General features: G+C 49.0%; 3 protein-coding genes and 1 non-coding gene across 6 annotated transcripts; 2 read left to right on the top strand and 2 right to left on the bottom strand.

The window, feature by feature from the left end:
- Window positions 1–1,722: 1,722 nt before the first annotated feature.
- TRNAQ-UUG lies at window positions 1,723–1,794 on the top strand. Its single transcript has one exon. It is a non-coding gene; the product is annotated as a tRNA-Gln (tRNA).
- Window positions 1,795–2,627: 833 nt separating this feature from the next.
- On the top strand, window positions 2,628–6,320 carry LOC100836914 (auxin response factor 13). 2 transcript variants are annotated; one of them, XM_003579496.4, is made up of 3 exons: window positions 2,628–4,527; window positions 5,252–5,862; window positions 5,957–6,320. In XM_003579496.4, exons 1-2 carry the CDS (start codon window positions 3,598–3,600, stop codon window positions 5,828–5,830), a joined length of 1,509 nt encoding a protein of 502 aa, XP_003579544.1. In that variant the 5' UTR covers window positions 2,628–3,597; the 3' UTR covers window positions 5,831–5,862; window positions 5,957–6,320. The 2 variants fall into 2 exon arrangements, with proteins under 2 accessions (XP_003579544.1, XP_010240662.1); XM_010242360.3 differs by having other exon boundaries at window positions 2,631–4,527; window positions 5,970–6,320.
- On the bottom strand, window positions 5,464–8,906 carry LOC100836601. 2 transcript variants are annotated; one of them, XM_024455554.1, is made up of 3 exons: window positions 8,078–8,906; window positions 7,642–7,989; window positions 5,464–5,603 (listed from the first exon to the last, which is right to left on the bottom strand). In XM_024455554.1, exons 1-2 carry the CDS (start codon window positions 8,520–8,522, stop codon window positions 7,685–7,687), a joined length of 750 nt encoding a protein of 249 aa, XP_024311322.1. In that variant the 5' UTR covers window positions 8,523–8,906; the 3' UTR covers window positions 5,464–5,603; window positions 7,642–7,684. The 2 variants fall into 2 exon arrangements, with proteins under 2 accessions (XP_024311322.1, XP_003579543.1); XM_003579495.4 differs by lacking the exon at window positions 5,464–5,603 and having other exon boundaries at window positions 7,313–7,989; window positions 8,078–8,898.
- A 2,206-nt stretch (window positions 8,907–11,112) lies between these two features.
- LOC100836295 lies at window positions 11,113–15,664 on the bottom strand. The gene is made up of 4 exons (XM_010242359.3): window positions 13,122–15,664; window positions 12,863–13,031; window positions 12,457–12,511; window positions 11,113–11,711 (listed from the first exon to the last, which is right to left on the bottom strand). The coding sequence occupies exons 1-4, from the start codon at window positions 15,362–15,364 to the stop codon at window positions 11,659–11,661; spliced, it is 2,520 nt and encodes an 839-aa protein (XP_010240661.1). The 5' UTR covers window positions 15,365–15,664; the 3' UTR covers window positions 11,113–11,658.
- Window positions 15,665–16,402: the final 738 nt, after the last annotated feature.

Genomic DNA, 16,402 nt, shown 5'->3' with positions numbered 1-16,402 from the left:
CGGATCTGCACAATCCAGGTGTGTATTGGTTGGCGCTGTGGGCGGACGGCGAACCTGACGATCCTGGAGGTGTAGCTAGCTGCCGGAGTCGGAGGGGAAGAACGGAAGAGGTTCTTCGGAGGCGACGCCGGCGGATTCCTCGACATCGCCGTCGGCTCATTCGCGTACTGCCGAAGGGTGTTCGAGGAGATGGCCGCGGTGCGGCTGCGTTGCGGAAGAGGGCTGGGAGGACGAACCGAGGCTAAGCATGACCGGCGGCGGGAATGGCGTGGGGCAGCGACAGTGACCGGTTATGCGCGTTCACGGCGTGGGGCGGGCTGGGTCCCCTGGCGCCATCCACCGGCAGCGTCGGCTCGTTCACAGGATGTGCTGCCGAACGCCGTTAAGTCGCACACTCACTTTCATTTCGCGGCGGGGACTCAAACCCCAGCTACGTCAGCAAATCCAGCCCGCAATACCCATTTCGTCCGCTATATACCGGGATTTAAGAGCATGGGGTGTCAATTTCAGGAATTTAGAGGTCGGGATTCGATGTCTTCGACCTCTACAAGGACAAGGTTTAAAATGGACTTTACTCAAATTTGAACGGTTGAACCAATGTTAGTACGTGTTGGTGGCTAAAAACAAGAACAAAGTTGAGATAATTCTTTGATAAATAAACAAAATGTGGCATGGTTGCTTCCCAATTTGAAGGAAAATTTTCCTCTTCCTAGTTATAAAGATTCGAGTTGGTGGCACCGAGAGTACTATTTAACTTGTTAGGCAATCACTTGGTGCCACTCATTCAATGTTTCAGTGTGATGCATACATATATGTATCGCGATTTTTTGATGTACTATAGCTGATTGGTTTGGTACGTACAACTTTGAGATATTTTAAAATAATTCTTATTTAGTATAAAATATGAGCACATAAATATTAAAAATTCATATATGTAATACGTGAGTGTATATTGTAAATTCCGTAGCAACCGAAGACCCTAAACTGGTCAGGAGAGAATGGTAAATCTAAGATTGGTGTATTTGTAGAACAAATCAGTGAGAAAACTTGCCTCCGACGACCGAACGTACGAAGGCTCTTCAGTGTAAATCAATGTACTTCCTCTGATCGGTATTACTTGTCTCAAATTTTCCCAAATACGGATGTATTTATATGTAAAAAGCGTCTAGATACATGTAATATTTCGACAAGTAATTCCGGCGAGAGGAAGCAGTATATCTTAGTATGAGTGGGTGAAAGCGATGGAGTTAAGTGATATAAATCAATGTACAAACGATGCACGAAGCCGACAGTAGCAAGGTGGTGGGATTCGGACAACTCTTGCTGGCTCATATACGTACGTAGTGGAGCTAGGCAGCAGCTGGCTTGATTCCACATGCAAACGATCGAATTGGCAGTCCAGTGGCTCCTCCAAGTCAGGTTTGATTCTGGAGGCAGCAGCTGGTTTAATTTTCCTCGACTCCGCATCCTAATTCTCGTACGTGGTCGACGGAGGAATTAGAGATCGATCTCGATCGAGTCGATCAGCTGGTGGATATATATTCAGTGACAATGGGGACGTGAGGTCGCGCCCTCCCACAGTTAATTCGTTCAGCACAGCAAAGGGCCATGTCGATCAGTGCGTTGTTTGCAAGCCTACGCTCTTTTTTTTTACAGCTTAATTTGTAAACCTGCGTTTGTCTTACTATAATAAACTTTTTGTGCACATATAAAGACAAAGTTGGTTCTATGGTGTAGTGGTTAGCACTCCAGACTTTGAATCTGGCGACCTGGGTTCGAATCCCGGTAGGACCTTTTTTTTCCCCTCCTCCATTCCGTTTCTTTTTCTTCTTCTTCTTCTGCCCGTACGTCTACTCTTCTTCCCTGACTAGCTTGGACTCGACATATTTTTGTTTGTAACCGTCAATGATAATCTTGTGCACAGCTGTACTGTCGATGCATTTCTACTGTACCATTGTCGGCCTTCCCTTGCTTCGGTCTTGTGTCGATCGATCGTGCCGTTGCTGGGTACGTGTACGTGTTATTAGCATGTCGATCCGGTATCGCGTTTTATATTTTCGCAAAATTAGCAAGTCGAATTGCTACTACTTGAAGAAGAACGTAAAAAGGAAGGAAGAAACTAAGAAACAGATCCGATTACAGGGGGACTGAGATAGGGAGATACTACTATATCAAGATCGAGACCAGATATTTTTCTAACCGCATCAAGTTGTTGCAAATCGCCGCAGATATAGCGCGTGGATCGGAGTTCGTCTCTAGATTAGACAGGAATATATGTTGCTTCTAATTTGTTGCATATATGTTTGTTACTACTAGCATCCATCCCTAGCTAGCTAGGCCTCTGCCTGCATGCATGCGTCCAGTCCATGTTTACCACAAGATATAAAACAGCTGCTAGCTGCATGATCGAATTATATGCTTACGTGCATTCTGTTTCCAAGGAGCTGATCCGAATGCTTATGTGAAGCACTGCCCTTTTCTAACTTATAAGTATGAATCTATAACATGCATATATACATGGACAAATAATGCTATATATAGTGTATAACTTGATTAATTAACACATGTCATTTTGCTATGAGTTTAGACAGTTGAAAAACCTCTCAGTGCCCGCACATCATATATCGTGCTTAATTTGCTTCATATAAACCGAGGAACCTAAGGAAGAAACACAAGGTGCACGCCCGTTGTTCCATGCCTAGCTAGTCGGAAAGTAGAGCCACATCCGACTAGCGGGCTCTTGCTTGTTCGATCTTTTCGTAAGATCGAGACGCATGCCAAACCGTCGACCATCAATCATATTTGCTATATATAGAGAGATTGCAGACATCATTTGTCCCTTGTCCAGGTAGTTAGTGGGGGAGTAGAACCGCGACTAACCAGCTGGTCCTTAGTTGTTCTTCTTTTCGCAAGAGACGCATGCATGCCAGACCATTGACCAGACGCGGACAAACTTCATCATTTTTTGCTATATATAGAGCGAGGAACACAGGGTGTGTTCCTCAATCATCGGTTGTCCCCTATATATCCAACTAGCCAGCTAGGGAGCTGGATGGCTAGCCCATGGTTGTCCTTTCCGTAAGAGACGCATGCCAGACCACCGACCAGCTATCGCAAACAATTTCACCAGACCTGCTATATCTTCTAAGGAAAGAAGCACGAGCTGTGTCCCTCAATCGTCCCATGTCCAGCTAGGGATTGAGTCGCGGAGCAGAGCGTGAGCTTAGAGGAATCAATGACTCGTCGACCCCTCCAAGCTTTTTTCCAGCCCCAAAAAACATTGTTGCAAGAGCTATCCTTCCATGTTGCAACAACCGAAAAATCCATGTCCCAAGATCGTAGATTTAAAAGGTGTGCTCGGATTCTTCTTGTTGCACTAGTATAAGACAGGGTCAGGGCATGAAGGGGTAAGATCTTTTTCAAGAGGAGATCGGGCGGCCAGGAGGAGTGTCCAATCGGCAGTCGCCAATGGGCTGCTATAAATAATCCCCTTCGTCTTCCCTTGCGTGTAAGAGCAGAGCAGATCAATCGGCTTCCTCCAACAATCTCCCCCTCAGCTCCCGCCCCCAACCCTAGCAAGGTTGCAAAACCCCCCGAATGGCGGAGCAGCAGGACCCGCCGGTCGTCGTCGACCGCGACGTCTGGCTGGCCTGCGCGACCCCGCTGTCCCGCCTCCCCGCCGTCGGCGCCCAGGTCTACTACTTCCCGCACGGCCACTCGGAGCAGTGCCCCACCGCGCTGGCGGCGCCGCTCCCGCACCCGCACCTCTTCCCCTGCACCGTCGCCGCCGTCGCCCTCTCCGCCGACCCGAGCACCGACGAGCCCTTCGCCACCATCTCCCTCGTCCCCGGCCCGCACCGCGCCCTCGGCGGCGGAGCGCCCCACCACGCCGTCGACCCCGCCTTCGCCCACTACGCCAAGCAGCTCACCCAGAGCGACGCCAACAACGGCGGCGGCTTCTCCGTGCCCAGGTTCTGCGCCGACTCCGTCTTCCCCGGCCTCGACTTCGACGCTGACCCGCCAGTCCAGACGCTCAGGATGCGGGATCTGCTCGGCAAGCTCTGGGAGTTCCGCCACATCTACCGCGGCACCCCGCGCCGCCACCTGCTCACCACCGGCTGGAGCCGGTTCGTCAACGCCAAGCTGCTCGTTGCGGGCGACGCCGTCGTCTTCATGCGCCGCCCCGACGGCGAGCTCCTCGCCGGGGTGCGCCGCACGCCCAGGTACCCCGTCTCCCAGGACCCCGCGGAGCCGCCCCGCAACGCGAGGGCGCGCGTCCCGGCGCAGGAGGTCGAGGACGCGGCGCGGCGGGCGGCGCAGGGGGCGCCGTTCACGGTCACCTACTACCCGCGGCAGGGCGCCGGGGAGTTCGTCGTGCCGCGCAAGGAGGTGGAGGACGCGCTCATCAGCCCCTGGGAGCCCGGGACGCAGGTGCGCATGCAGTTCCTGCACCCCGAGGACCGCCGCTCCGAGTGGATCAATGGCGTCGTCAGGGCCGTCGACCATTCCATCTGGCGCATGCTCGAGGTTCATCTCTGCGTGATCCATCTCTGTTTGTTACAGTATTGCCATATATGCTTGTTGGCTCGATTGTTTTGCTAGGTTATGTTGAGTTGCAATCAATCAACCAATCTTGGACTAGGAATTAATTAGTAACCATGTTTAGTCACTGCTCACTAGTAGTAATTTAGTCTCAGGTTTGCTGCATGCTTGCGTAGGGTTGCTGTTGTGGATCTTTTGATTGGTCTCTCCAGCCTTTTTAATGTGGGAGTGGTTGTACTGTCGGATGGCTTCACTTCACTTCACTTGTCTGTTTCCAATAGGGGCATGCTCTGTTTCTGATATCTAGATATCCATGTGCAAGCGATTATTCACCTCGTGTTTCCTGTGGCAATTAGCAATGCACTTTTATATCTTGGTGTGTTTTTGTCTATTTTTGACTTCTGAACTCTATTTTTATCAATACAACAAGTCGTGCCAGTTCTGCCATGTAATGGAGTCAGTTGTCTTCTTTCATATGATTGTTCCTGGCTTCCCAACAACTAAATGTTTGATGAATATCTGAAGAGAAGTGTTTTATGTTGGCTCTTCCATCAGTTAATTGATTATTCATCATCACTGTCTCGCAGTGGTGTTGCTCTGTTTGATCTTGTATTTATCTTTACTGTCTCAGATTCATTGGTGTTGCTCTGTTTGATTTGCCATTTTGTTGCCTAGGCTTGCCTGATTCCACTGCTTGATGTATCTGCAGATAGACTGGGATGAATCTGCGCCACCGTCATTAAAGAACAGACATGTTAATGCTTGGCAAGTCCAACTTGTTGGGTGTCCTCCTCTTCTGAAGAGGCTTAGGATTCCTGAAACCATTGCACCTCTGATCTCTGGAGATGTCGCCATGGCTGACCCGTTGGCGGGACCGGGAAGCCTATACATGCCGATGCTAATGGGGTCACCTATTCCTGCTGGCATGCAGGGAGCCAGGCAGGATTTCCTTGCTGATTTTCCGTCTTCATCCACTAGAATGCTTACAACTCAGCTACTGTTCCCGTCCGATCATCCAATTCCACCGAGTCCTGGTGGTGGCTCCTCTGAGGTTTTGAATCCTGAAAATGGATCACCACCTCAGTTTCCTGAAGAAATTAGGACCATACAGCTGTTTGGTACCACAATCACATCAGCTGTGCAAATTACCAATGGTTCTTCTGAAGAAGTGAACCAAGTTCCTGCTGCTGTGGTTGATGGAACAGCTAATGACGATGCTTGGGAAACAAGCCCAGTTGACTTCACCCTTCTCAATGGAAATGATGGCCACAACCAAAATGGAATCTAGGCAAAGGAGTCTGAGGTGGCATTTTAGAGCAGGTATGATCTCCTCTATGTTTCAATGAACTGATCAATTGAAAATCAAAAGCAAGGCCTAGATACTGGTTGTTTACTTAACTCACTGGTTGTTTAGTGTGCTTTTACAGATGGTTGGATCAGAATTTTTGTTGCGATTTGCTTCAACCCACAGCGGTCTCATGGATTGCGCCATTCTGATGCATGCAATTTATCTGGAGTTTTAGTAGGCTGAGTGATCCACCGACGGCATCCTAGCTCACTATCAGCTAGTTCTTATCCAGAGAACTTTGGGGTTCTATTCTCTGTGCCAGTTTTATTTTTTCTAATCTGCTCATAGTCAGTTATGTTATGCTGATGCTGGTGCTCTGCTTGTACTTGTATTGGTCTGATAAATCCCTTCCTCTGTTGGTACTCTGTTGCTACTGATACTATAGCGATATTTCTTGATGGATCATCTTTTAATCATGTTGTGGTATCTCCGATCCCTGAATTTTTTGGCAACCTATGCATGCTGATGTTCTAGCTTAATTAGGCCACTTCAATCGACGTGGAATATCTGATATGTATGCCTCCATTCATCATATATATACTTGGAAATTATTGCTATGATTATGTAGTGAAAGATGTATGCATGCTGAGATTAGAAGAGAAGCAGCCTAGCTAGCCAGTCCTGTCTATCTTGGGTGGATAGCAACATGACAGTGAACTCACCACCCACCTCACCCAAGCTGAAAGAGATGCCATATATACAATTGGTAATATTTATGTAGTATAGTATTGTGCAGATGCAGTGCATCATCATGTACAGAGTTTTGAGTTATCGATCGAGTTCACAGACAGGAGCAAAGCACCAAACTGCTTTGTTTGCTTTGTTTGGGTTCCCAGTTCAACTGCTCATTGGCATTTCAGACATTGAAGCCCTCAAATTTAGGAACCGAGGGAGTATTGACTGTGCCGCTCTGCATTTCGTCACTTGAATTCTATCTATGCATTTGTTTTCAAATTCTGGTAGTCCTTAGTTTGAATGTGAGCTTTAAGGTTCCATCTTTTCATTCAGTCGTGTCGTGTCCGCCTGCTTTGATGGAAAGGCAGTCAAAATGGTCTTTTTTTAGTCTCCTTCCCCCCTTGAAAGGAGATATGCTTGGTACTAATCTCTCTGACTTTGTTAAAGCTCTGCTCCGACCGTGAAAGAGAAGAGAGGAAAAGAAAAGAAAAGATGGATGTGAAAGAAAAAAAAAACAGCTATTCGACAGCCAGACGACATGTAGATCGTGCACACATGTCCTAGTACCTATCAATCAATCAATCCCTCAGATTACTACTCGTGTCACGGCAGCAGAAAGAGACGGTTAAAGCTGCCAGTGTAGCTCGACAAATTAACTTGGCTTAAAAAACAGAGATTAATTCCTAGATCTTGCTTTTGCACGCAATTTATCACTTAATCGGTCATTCCTTACGCCTGCTAATTTGGTAGTAGCAGTACTTGTCGATCGATGTATTGAAAACCAAAAATTATCCTTCCTGCAATTCACAGTGCAGGATATTCAAAAGCACAATACTAGTTGATGAAAAATTGACAAAGATATATCTACTTGTCGATGGATCGATCTATCTATTGCGCTCAAAACTGAAACAAGATGGATCGATCTTCCTCCGGCCGCTGTATGCATTCTTTCGTCAATCAGTCCTTCAGTATTGTGTGTAGTATAGTACTTCGATCGTGTATATATATGGATTGAAGTTTGGACGTGCCATACCAATACCATGTACAGTAGTACAAACAAGAGAGCATGTACGTACTCGGATCTGATCCAAATGTTGGCTGTCGAGTGACGAGTGTGAGTCAGGACCAGGCTCTGTCGGCGCGCCGCCGCGTGAGGCTCCGGATCCAGCTCCGGCCTTTGGACCGCTGCTCCTGCTGCTGCTGGTGCCTGCTGCCGGGCGTCGACCTCTTCCACCGCGCCAGTTGCAAGAGCTTCCGCCACCGCGTCACGCCGCCGCCGCCCCGCTTCACGTGCTCCACCACCGCCCTCGTCGTCGTCTTTGTCGCTGCCTTGGGCTTGGCGTCGTCTCCGGCTCCGGCCGCCGCCTTCTGGCTGTCCCACGTCGCCTTGCCGTTGTCCTCGAACTTGATCGATATGAAAGAATCTGCAAGAAAACAATCAAAACAACACCCGAATCAATCAACCGACGAGTCAATAATTGCGTCCGTACGATAAGATCGGCAATTGCGTACCGTCGAGGCTTGCAACGGAGGCGTCTTCCTCGGCTCCGGCACCGTTCTTCTTGTTGTCATCGCCGCCATCGTCATCGTCGACGGCGGTGTGGTGGCGGGAGGAGGAGTTATAGTCGAGCTGGCGGTGGAGGAAGGAGGAGCCGAGCGCGAACACCTTGGGGAGCGAGATGCTGCTGCCCGTCCTGCGCCGGACCGCCCTGCTGCAGTAGGGCCGCGCCGACAGGTAGCTGGCGCCGTCGGCCGGCGAGCGGGCCCGGTGGCCGCCGCCGGCGCCGTGCTTGGAGGAGGCAAGGAGGAGCAGGAGGCGGTCCCGGAGGCAGTGCGCGCACACGCCGACCAGGAACTCCCGAGGGTGGAAGTAGCAGAACAGGGTGTCGCCGCCTTGCTCTGCTCCGCCGTGGCGGCCATTAGCGCCGCCGCCGCCCAAGCCCGGCACGTCGCTCATGGCTTCAATTGGCGAGCAGAGCGATCAGCTACTCGGCTAGCTAGCCACGATAAAGAATATTGTAGGAGATGAAGAAATGTATTGCAAATGCAATGCTTGGATTCATTCATCCATTGGCCGCAAGGATGATGAAGCTGGGGAAGCTTCACTTTTGCATTGCATCTCTTTTAAGAGAGAGTGTGTGCGTGTTGTTAGGACTAGTGTTTGGGCGAGAGGGATGGATTAAATTAGGACTACTGTTCGGGCAGCTTCTTGTTGTACTCACTCGCTCTGCCTTTATGAAACTGGACCCTGCCTTGACAGCCAGGCATGGAGCGATCGAGCAGCAAACACCTAACCAAGAATCAAGTTTGGTTACCAAATTAGACGCATTGAATTGTTAGGTTCAGGGATGTTTAGGCAACACTAAATGCTAGCTTAGCTACTTAATCCATCAATCATATGATCTACTAGTTTATCTCAAGGAGTTTAATTGTCGTGATATGATGTTATGCATGTTTTGTGGTAATAATAGATAGATAGCAGATGGGTAGTAGGAAGGGGGGATTGATGGATCGAGTTGCATGCTATCTGGTCCAAGTTTGATGGAGAAAAAGACCACCTAGCTAAGCTAGCAATATAACAGACCACCACATTTCATTATTACCAACATATTACTAGCAGTACCATTATCATTATATTCTACAGTAGATAATCTGGTCCCTAATTAAGTTGGATTTACAGATACGAGCAACCAAGATCGATGCATCTCAGTTTAGTTTAATTCGCTTGCTTGTTAAGATATGAATGGTGGTCAAGGGAAGGTACGGATGGATGTGTAGGTGTGAATGAGAGCCCGAATTATTAGGCGCTCTTTCGATCCATCAATTCAATCAAAGAGTCGACACGCGTCCGTCCAACCGGGAGATCTAGATCGTGTGTTATCATCTTGTATTTCTTTTTCTTGTAAATAAATCATGTATAACGTGTCGTCATATTGCACTAGTCGCATATATACTTGTCCTGCTGGTACGTTGGACCGTTGGACAAGATCGTCAGCGGCTTGGTATTCTGGAAATTAAAAACATCCACGTACGTATTGACTTTTGAGAGTGTAGCTTGAGAGAGTTCCAATGTAAGTCGTACACAACAACGGCCGGATTACTGAATGTTATGTAATAGCAGCATCTCTCCGTATGTTTGTGAAGGGAATGCACAAGTTTGCAGTGCATGGACCGGCCGGCTGGAAGGTAAGATGCATGATCGATTCACAACCATCGCTCGCATGGGCAAGATGTGCGTGCAGTCAGTGTGGGGGCAGCCCACCAGCCACAGACAGAGAGAGAAACAAACAAGCAAGCATATGATATGCATCATCCATCCTTTGATCAACTAGCTAGCACTTGTAATCGATCGATCCGCTGCCTAATTCATGTCTCGATCTGTGCCCTCCTAGTCTCTCGACCTCTTGCTATACGTACGTATTTTAGTCCAGACAAAAGCACCTTCTTCCTTCCCTTGCAAACAGATGGAATGCATGCATATATATACGTATTGCCAAATCGAAACTGAAAGAAAAGAAAAGAGAAGAGCCGGGTATGCAGTTGAAGGAAGGAACCAACCAGCGCACGCGTACATCACATGTGTGGCATGTGCCCCGGTCGTCTCTCCACTCTACGGTCTCTTGGCTATACGTACCGTACGTAGGTTCCAACGAACCTACTGGAGTAGTACTGTACGTCGCAAAGACCTTTCTTTTTTCCCTTTTTCGCACCCCGGATCAGATTCAGATCATCAGACAGTGAGCAGCGTTCCCCTGCTGTCCGTGCGTCCATGCGTGCATGCATTTCCTCTTGGACATCGAAAGGGTTTCAGATGCAAAGTGAGATTAATTTCAAACCACAACTTTCAGATTGACAGAAGCAGTGATCTACTCCAGTAGCTACGTACCTGTTCTTCTCCAGCTGCCAGTGCAAGCGCAGTGCCAACAACTGACAACCAGTTCATGGCAACCATGCTGAATCTGTCATGTCCACGCACACAACTAGAATTAAACAACAAGGGCTACCTTCCAAACATCAAAGGCTGTTTTTTTTAAAAGATTTCTGAATCTCTCTCTATATAGATATCCTTGAACAGAAGAAACGTGTGCAAATCATGCCGGCTAGAGGCCATGCTGCAAGTCAAGTGAAGATGGAGAGTAGCCATCGGCTCAACAGGGGACGGGAAGGATGCAGTGCACGCACCGCAATTACCAACAGCAGCTGCCAAATGCATGCGACCAAACCAAAGCTTCTCCTTGCTCTTGTGTGTCCTCCATCCTACTGGCATTCTCTCACCAGAGACAGATAGCAAGGTCTTTTCTCCACGGTCAAACAAAGCACACCTCTCGACAAAGACCCTGTCTGAATCCACACTAGACAACGGGCCGACAGATATACTGTCGACTTAGTACAAATGATAAATGAAAATCAGGTCCCTGCTTATACAAGCCTGTTCCCATCACCGTAACGTATTATACGGGGTGGCAGATCCTCTTGACGTGGTGACGCTGCAAAGCCACCAAGCTACAGCAGCGTGACCATGTCTTCACAGCCATCAGACATGGAAATTCAGTGGCTCAGATCAGTCTGGCCTGGCTCACAAGGCACTGTAATTGTATCATACAAGTTACATGACAGGCAGGTGAACAATGTTAGCAGAACCAACTCCCCCATCATCTCAACGAGAAGCAGAAGAACAACCTCTTCAACTAGAAAAACATGATAGACTGGTTAGACGAACAAAGACCCATACCGATCGGTCTGGTCGATCATCCGCAGCGGAACCGTTTTAAGAGCTACATTCACCTACAAAGACATGCACTGGCCCGGAGCGGCCCGGCCTGTATTACTGGCATCATCAGCTAGTTTTCTCGGTTGTAAGGAGCTGCTGCTTCACTTGGACCAGCATATGGAAATGTGACTTGACTAGTTCTAGGGAATCTAACAAGGGAGGACTACTGCACAACATACAAAACAGTGACCGGTTAACTACTCCAGCATGCTTATGCTTCGGTTCGGCCTCCCATGGTCCAGGACAGCACTGGGCTGAATCCTTGCCCCCTTCCCCTCCCATGTAGGAGGGGAGTACACAAAACAGCTGCATCCATGGCGGCTCATAAGGATTTCCCGAGCTCCGTCGACGGCAGGTCCCACACATTGATTACTTCTGCGAAAACAAAAGAGCAAGTTACTTTTAAGTGCGTGGCAGTTAAACTTCACCTGGGAACAAGAGAACATGTAGTTGCAGCACTCTAGCAGTTTTCGTCAAAGCAAAACTGCAGTACTCGTACTAGGTTCAGTTAACAAAGCATGGAGAAGAATTGAACAGAATATGTTGGCACAGGTACACAGGACGAAAGCCGAATTGATGATTGGTAAACTAGTCACTCAGTGAGTACAGAAGAAAAATATAGACCAACAAATGGGAGAAATAAACCACTATGGTGCATAGAGCTGTCTACGGTCATGCGAGCATCATTAAAATGGATACAACACTAAGCAGATAAGGTAGTAATAGCATAGGATACATCTGATCTGCATATAGAATTGGAAACATGGTATATATAGAAATAAGATGGCCTCTCCCATCAGTAAATAACAAACATCTGGTGGAAAACAGTCTACACTGAAGGAACACCTCCTATTTTTTCCATCATTTAAATGCCCAATCCTGTGGTGCAATACAGGCAGCTAGTGTCCATGCATACCACTAGCATGCATATTGTGTTGGTCCAAAGTTAAATGGAATGTCAGCATTCATAGTCTCTAGGAATGTGCAACCTGATGAACTGAAGTTCATCTACATATGGTCAAAATTTGAGACAAGCCAGGCTGGCAACACTCCAATTCAGCAAGAACAAAGATAAGCTGAGAAAGGAAATTTGCACAATTCCAGAAGTAGGAGGGCATACCTAATGGTATTTTATCAAATGCGCCATACAACACATCATCATCACTGGGAATTCCCTGATGAAATGAAAATTTTGGTTTCAGTCTCTTTGAGATAGCAGGAAAATTAGCAATGCAGGACAGAAATAGAATGCTGTTGATCGGAACCAAAGGAGAAAAACGACAAAATGGGAGTACTGACAAATGGCAATAAGAGCATGAACTAAATGATTCTCATATATCATCAACTCATTGGCGAGAAGTGCAACTACTAGCATGAATCAATCAGTTTCAACTCATTGGCGACAAAATGCGAGTATACTGACAAATGACAGAATGCTTCTAGCAAGATGTTTCACTTGCTGCATGAAGAGTAATACCTGAAAATGAGGGCACATGTATCTTGCTAGTATTAAACAACCATCTTACCTGTGCATTAATAGCACCCCTTCCAGTCCACCTATTTCCAAATTTTTGTGCGACTGGTGAAGAAGCTGCTGGGATGTTAGTCTGAGGATGGTCAGGAGAACTTGAGCTTTGCTTGTCTTGAGAATACATATGTCCATGTAGAGCATTATCCGTCCGTAAGACGCCACTTCTGTATAGTGGACATGTTTAAAGTGTGAAGGTGTGAGCAATTTCCTCTCCCCCTCGCGACTAAGTCGAAAATAATTCTAAAAAGGCTTACTTGGGTTCTAAAAACTCTCTGGTGTCAGACTGCTCTTCTTCATCATCTTCTAGATTAATTACAGGAATTATTCGGCCATTGCCCAGATTGTGAAGTGTAGCTTGTCTGTCTGCAGCCTGATCTAAAAGCATTTGACTGCCCTCTAACTGACCCCCATCTGCTGCAGGTTTATCTGCATCGTTATGTAGAAGCATTTGTTCACCGTTCAGATCGCAATTATCCAATTCATGCACACCAGAAACATGATGTAAAAGCATTTGCTCATTCTTTATCCGGTGATTATCTTCAGGATGTTCATCTGTAGCATGAATGTGTAGCAACTGCTCACCATTCACATGGTAATTTTCCAAAACTTGCACAGCAGGGTCCTGATTTTGAAGCATTTGCTCATTCTCGATCAGGTGATTATGACCCTCGAGCTCATCTGCATCTTGCTTTAGAAGTGTTTCCTCATTGTTTAGAAGCATTTGCTCATCCACCAGCTGATGATTATCCTGTTCATGTTCATCAGATCTCTGATTTGGAAGTATTCTATCATTCAAGTCATATGTACCAATGCCCTGATTTACAAGCATCTGTGTGTCTTCCGACTGTTGGTTATCATCTGCACATTCACCTTCATACTGACCTTGAGTTTCTGAAGTATCATAGCACACCTGTTGGCTCACCAAACCAACCAAATCAGGCAAAGAATCACAAGCATGGTCAGCAGGAGGATTGCTGGGAATATCCGACATTTCACAGCTCTCGTGAGTTCCAGCGACGTTGAGATCAAAAATTCCATACCAAGCTGGTAGCTCTTGTTCATCTCTGGTAAGATCGGCAACATCAGGTTCAACTTCACAGGGCAGAGCCTCCATTTCAACCCTAACTTCAGAGCAATCACTGTTGTTAGCCACTGGTTCAATTTGGCATGTCTCCCTGCATGCAACGCCACCGTTCATGTCCCCCTCGACATCGCTGAGTTGGGACTCCATATGCGTCGGTTCCTCAACAGGCTCTGATGGCTGAGCAACATCCACATGGGATAGTTCAACATCCGCATTGGATAGTTGTTGTTCAGTGGCATTTATTTCACCAGCTTCTGCATCATTCAAGCCAGCAACTGCATCATTCTCATCCTCCTCCTCATCTTCACAAACTTCTTGCTCTTCATACTCAGATTCCATCTCTTCATCTTCATGGATGGTACCATCATCTTGACCATGACCCTCTGATTGACCACGGTCCTCTGATTCCATCCCTTCATCTTCATGGCTGCCACCACCATCTGCCTCCACAACCACCTCAGACCGAGGTGCCTTCGCATCCCTCGGAAATTTATCGACATCATCTCCACCCACATTACCATCGCCGCCAGTAACAGTTCTAGACTGTGGGACCTTCTTGTGGTCCAGATCACCACTGCCAGCTCGCCAATCCGACTCCCTCCGGCCGCCACTGTGGTAGCTCCTGGTCCTGGTTCTGCTCCTGCTCCTGCTCCTGCTCCTACTGCGCCGCCTTCGATCCAGCCTACCGTCGACAGCAGGCCGCCGGTCATCGCCGGAGGCCCGGCGGTCGTTATGCGAATAGGAGCGTGACATGGGGGGTCTCCTGGGTTCATCGTAGGCACGGCCCCGGCGGCCACCCCGATCTACATCACCGCCGTCTTTATGCCTGCGCCTCTCGTCAAAGCTTTGGCTCCTCCTGTCCCATCCCGACCTAGCCCGGGACGGCCTGTCGTCGTCTCCCTTGTTGTAGCTGTCGCGGGCCCAGTCCCCGGCGCCGGCGCCGGCGCGTTCGTTCCGCCGCCACCTCGGGTCGTCATCGGGGTACGCGTCGTCCCGCTGCTTCCTGGAGACGTATCCCGCGGGGGGCGGCTCGGGTATGCTGGTGACGTGATTTGGGTCCTGCTCCCGGGCGTGGAGAAGGTGCTCGGGGAGGACGCCCTGGGCGACCAGGTAGTGGGCCGCGAGGCGGCCGGCCTCGAGAAGCACGTCGGCGCGCGAACGCCGGTCACAGCCGATGGAGGCGTGGTGCGGCGGCGGCGGCGGAGGTGGCGGCGGGGGGTGCTTCTCCTCCAGGCGGCGCGGCGGGCGTTCGAGGCTGCTGCGCCTCTGCGGCGGCGGCAGCGGGGACGGGGGCAGCGGGTCACGGGGCGGCCGGCGGTGGTGACGCGGCGGGGATCGGCGGCGGTATCGTCCTCCCGACACTGGCGGCGGCGGCGGCGGCTCCCGGCCGCGAATGCGTGACCTCGGGTGCATGGAGGCCTACCCCGGAGCAGCCGCCTCGTCCTCTTCCTCCTGGTCGGGCGGCGGCGGCGGAGCAGGAAATCGTCCGGGAATGCGTTCGGTGAGCGAGCGTTCAGTCCGTACGGTCCAGCGGCGACAACCTGCTGTTCCTCGGCGGGCGGCGCGTCCGTGTGCGGCGAGATCTGCTGTCGTCCGAAGGGCAAGTCTTCCGGCGGCGGGGGCCGGGAGATTTGCGATGCGAAGGAGCGAGGGTTTGCTTTCTTTGCGAGTGGAGAGCACAAAACTAAAAAGGGGCGTCAGTATTTCCACAGTATATATATTCCAGAGCTCTCTGAATCCACACCCACAGATTCTTTTTTCTACTGCAGCCTCCGCCCTCAGCAGTCAGCACACGCAGCAGTAATAATCATCATCATTTTTTACATGGGCTGGTAACTTCCTAATTAGGGCTCACTAATCAATCACGGAGGCTGCCTCGTGTCTGGGTGTATTTTTTCTGGGGTTCGGTAGCAAGATTCAGAAATACAGCACTCGGGCGCTACTCAACTCAGTTAGATAAACAATGGCGATGTAGGGAACCCTGGCTCATGTTAGGTCGTGACGTCTTCTATCCTGTCCCCATCCTATCTGTCTTAAGTCTTAACCCATCTACCTGGATGCCATTCATTCAGAAATGTGATGCAAATTCAGCCACAATTTCGAAGGCAAATTGTATGACGAAACAAGCCATGAACGAACCTGAAAGAAGGCAGTGGACTTTGCTATATACGGGCAATCGTATCATGACGCATCATCGTCAGTGCCAAACAAAAACATGAAACGGCTTTCTCAATGAGCTCTTCCACATACGGTGAGATTTCGTTTCCTGTTTTGGGATCATCAGGCGCCCGAACTGAACTGCCTGCGGTGTAACAAAAAAAATCCGGGCCAAAAGCTTCACACGGCCCAACTAAGACAAAAGGCCCACTGAAATTAGGAAACGGCCTGCCTTCTTTTTGCTGCTCGTGAAGGATGGGGCTTTTTGTTTGTCTCTCAAAAAGAAAAAGATGG

This window comes from Brachypodium distachyon, chromosome 5 (assembly GCF_000005505.3).
Source record: "Brachypodium distachyon strain Bd21 chromosome 5, Brachypodium_distachyon_v3.0, whole genome shotgun sequence".
NCBI lineage: Eukaryota > Viridiplantae > Streptophyta > Magnoliopsida > Poales > Poaceae > Brachypodium > Brachypodium distachyon.
Note: the sequence above shows the minus strand (reverse complement) of the source record. Positions and strands in the feature narration are given on the sequence as shown.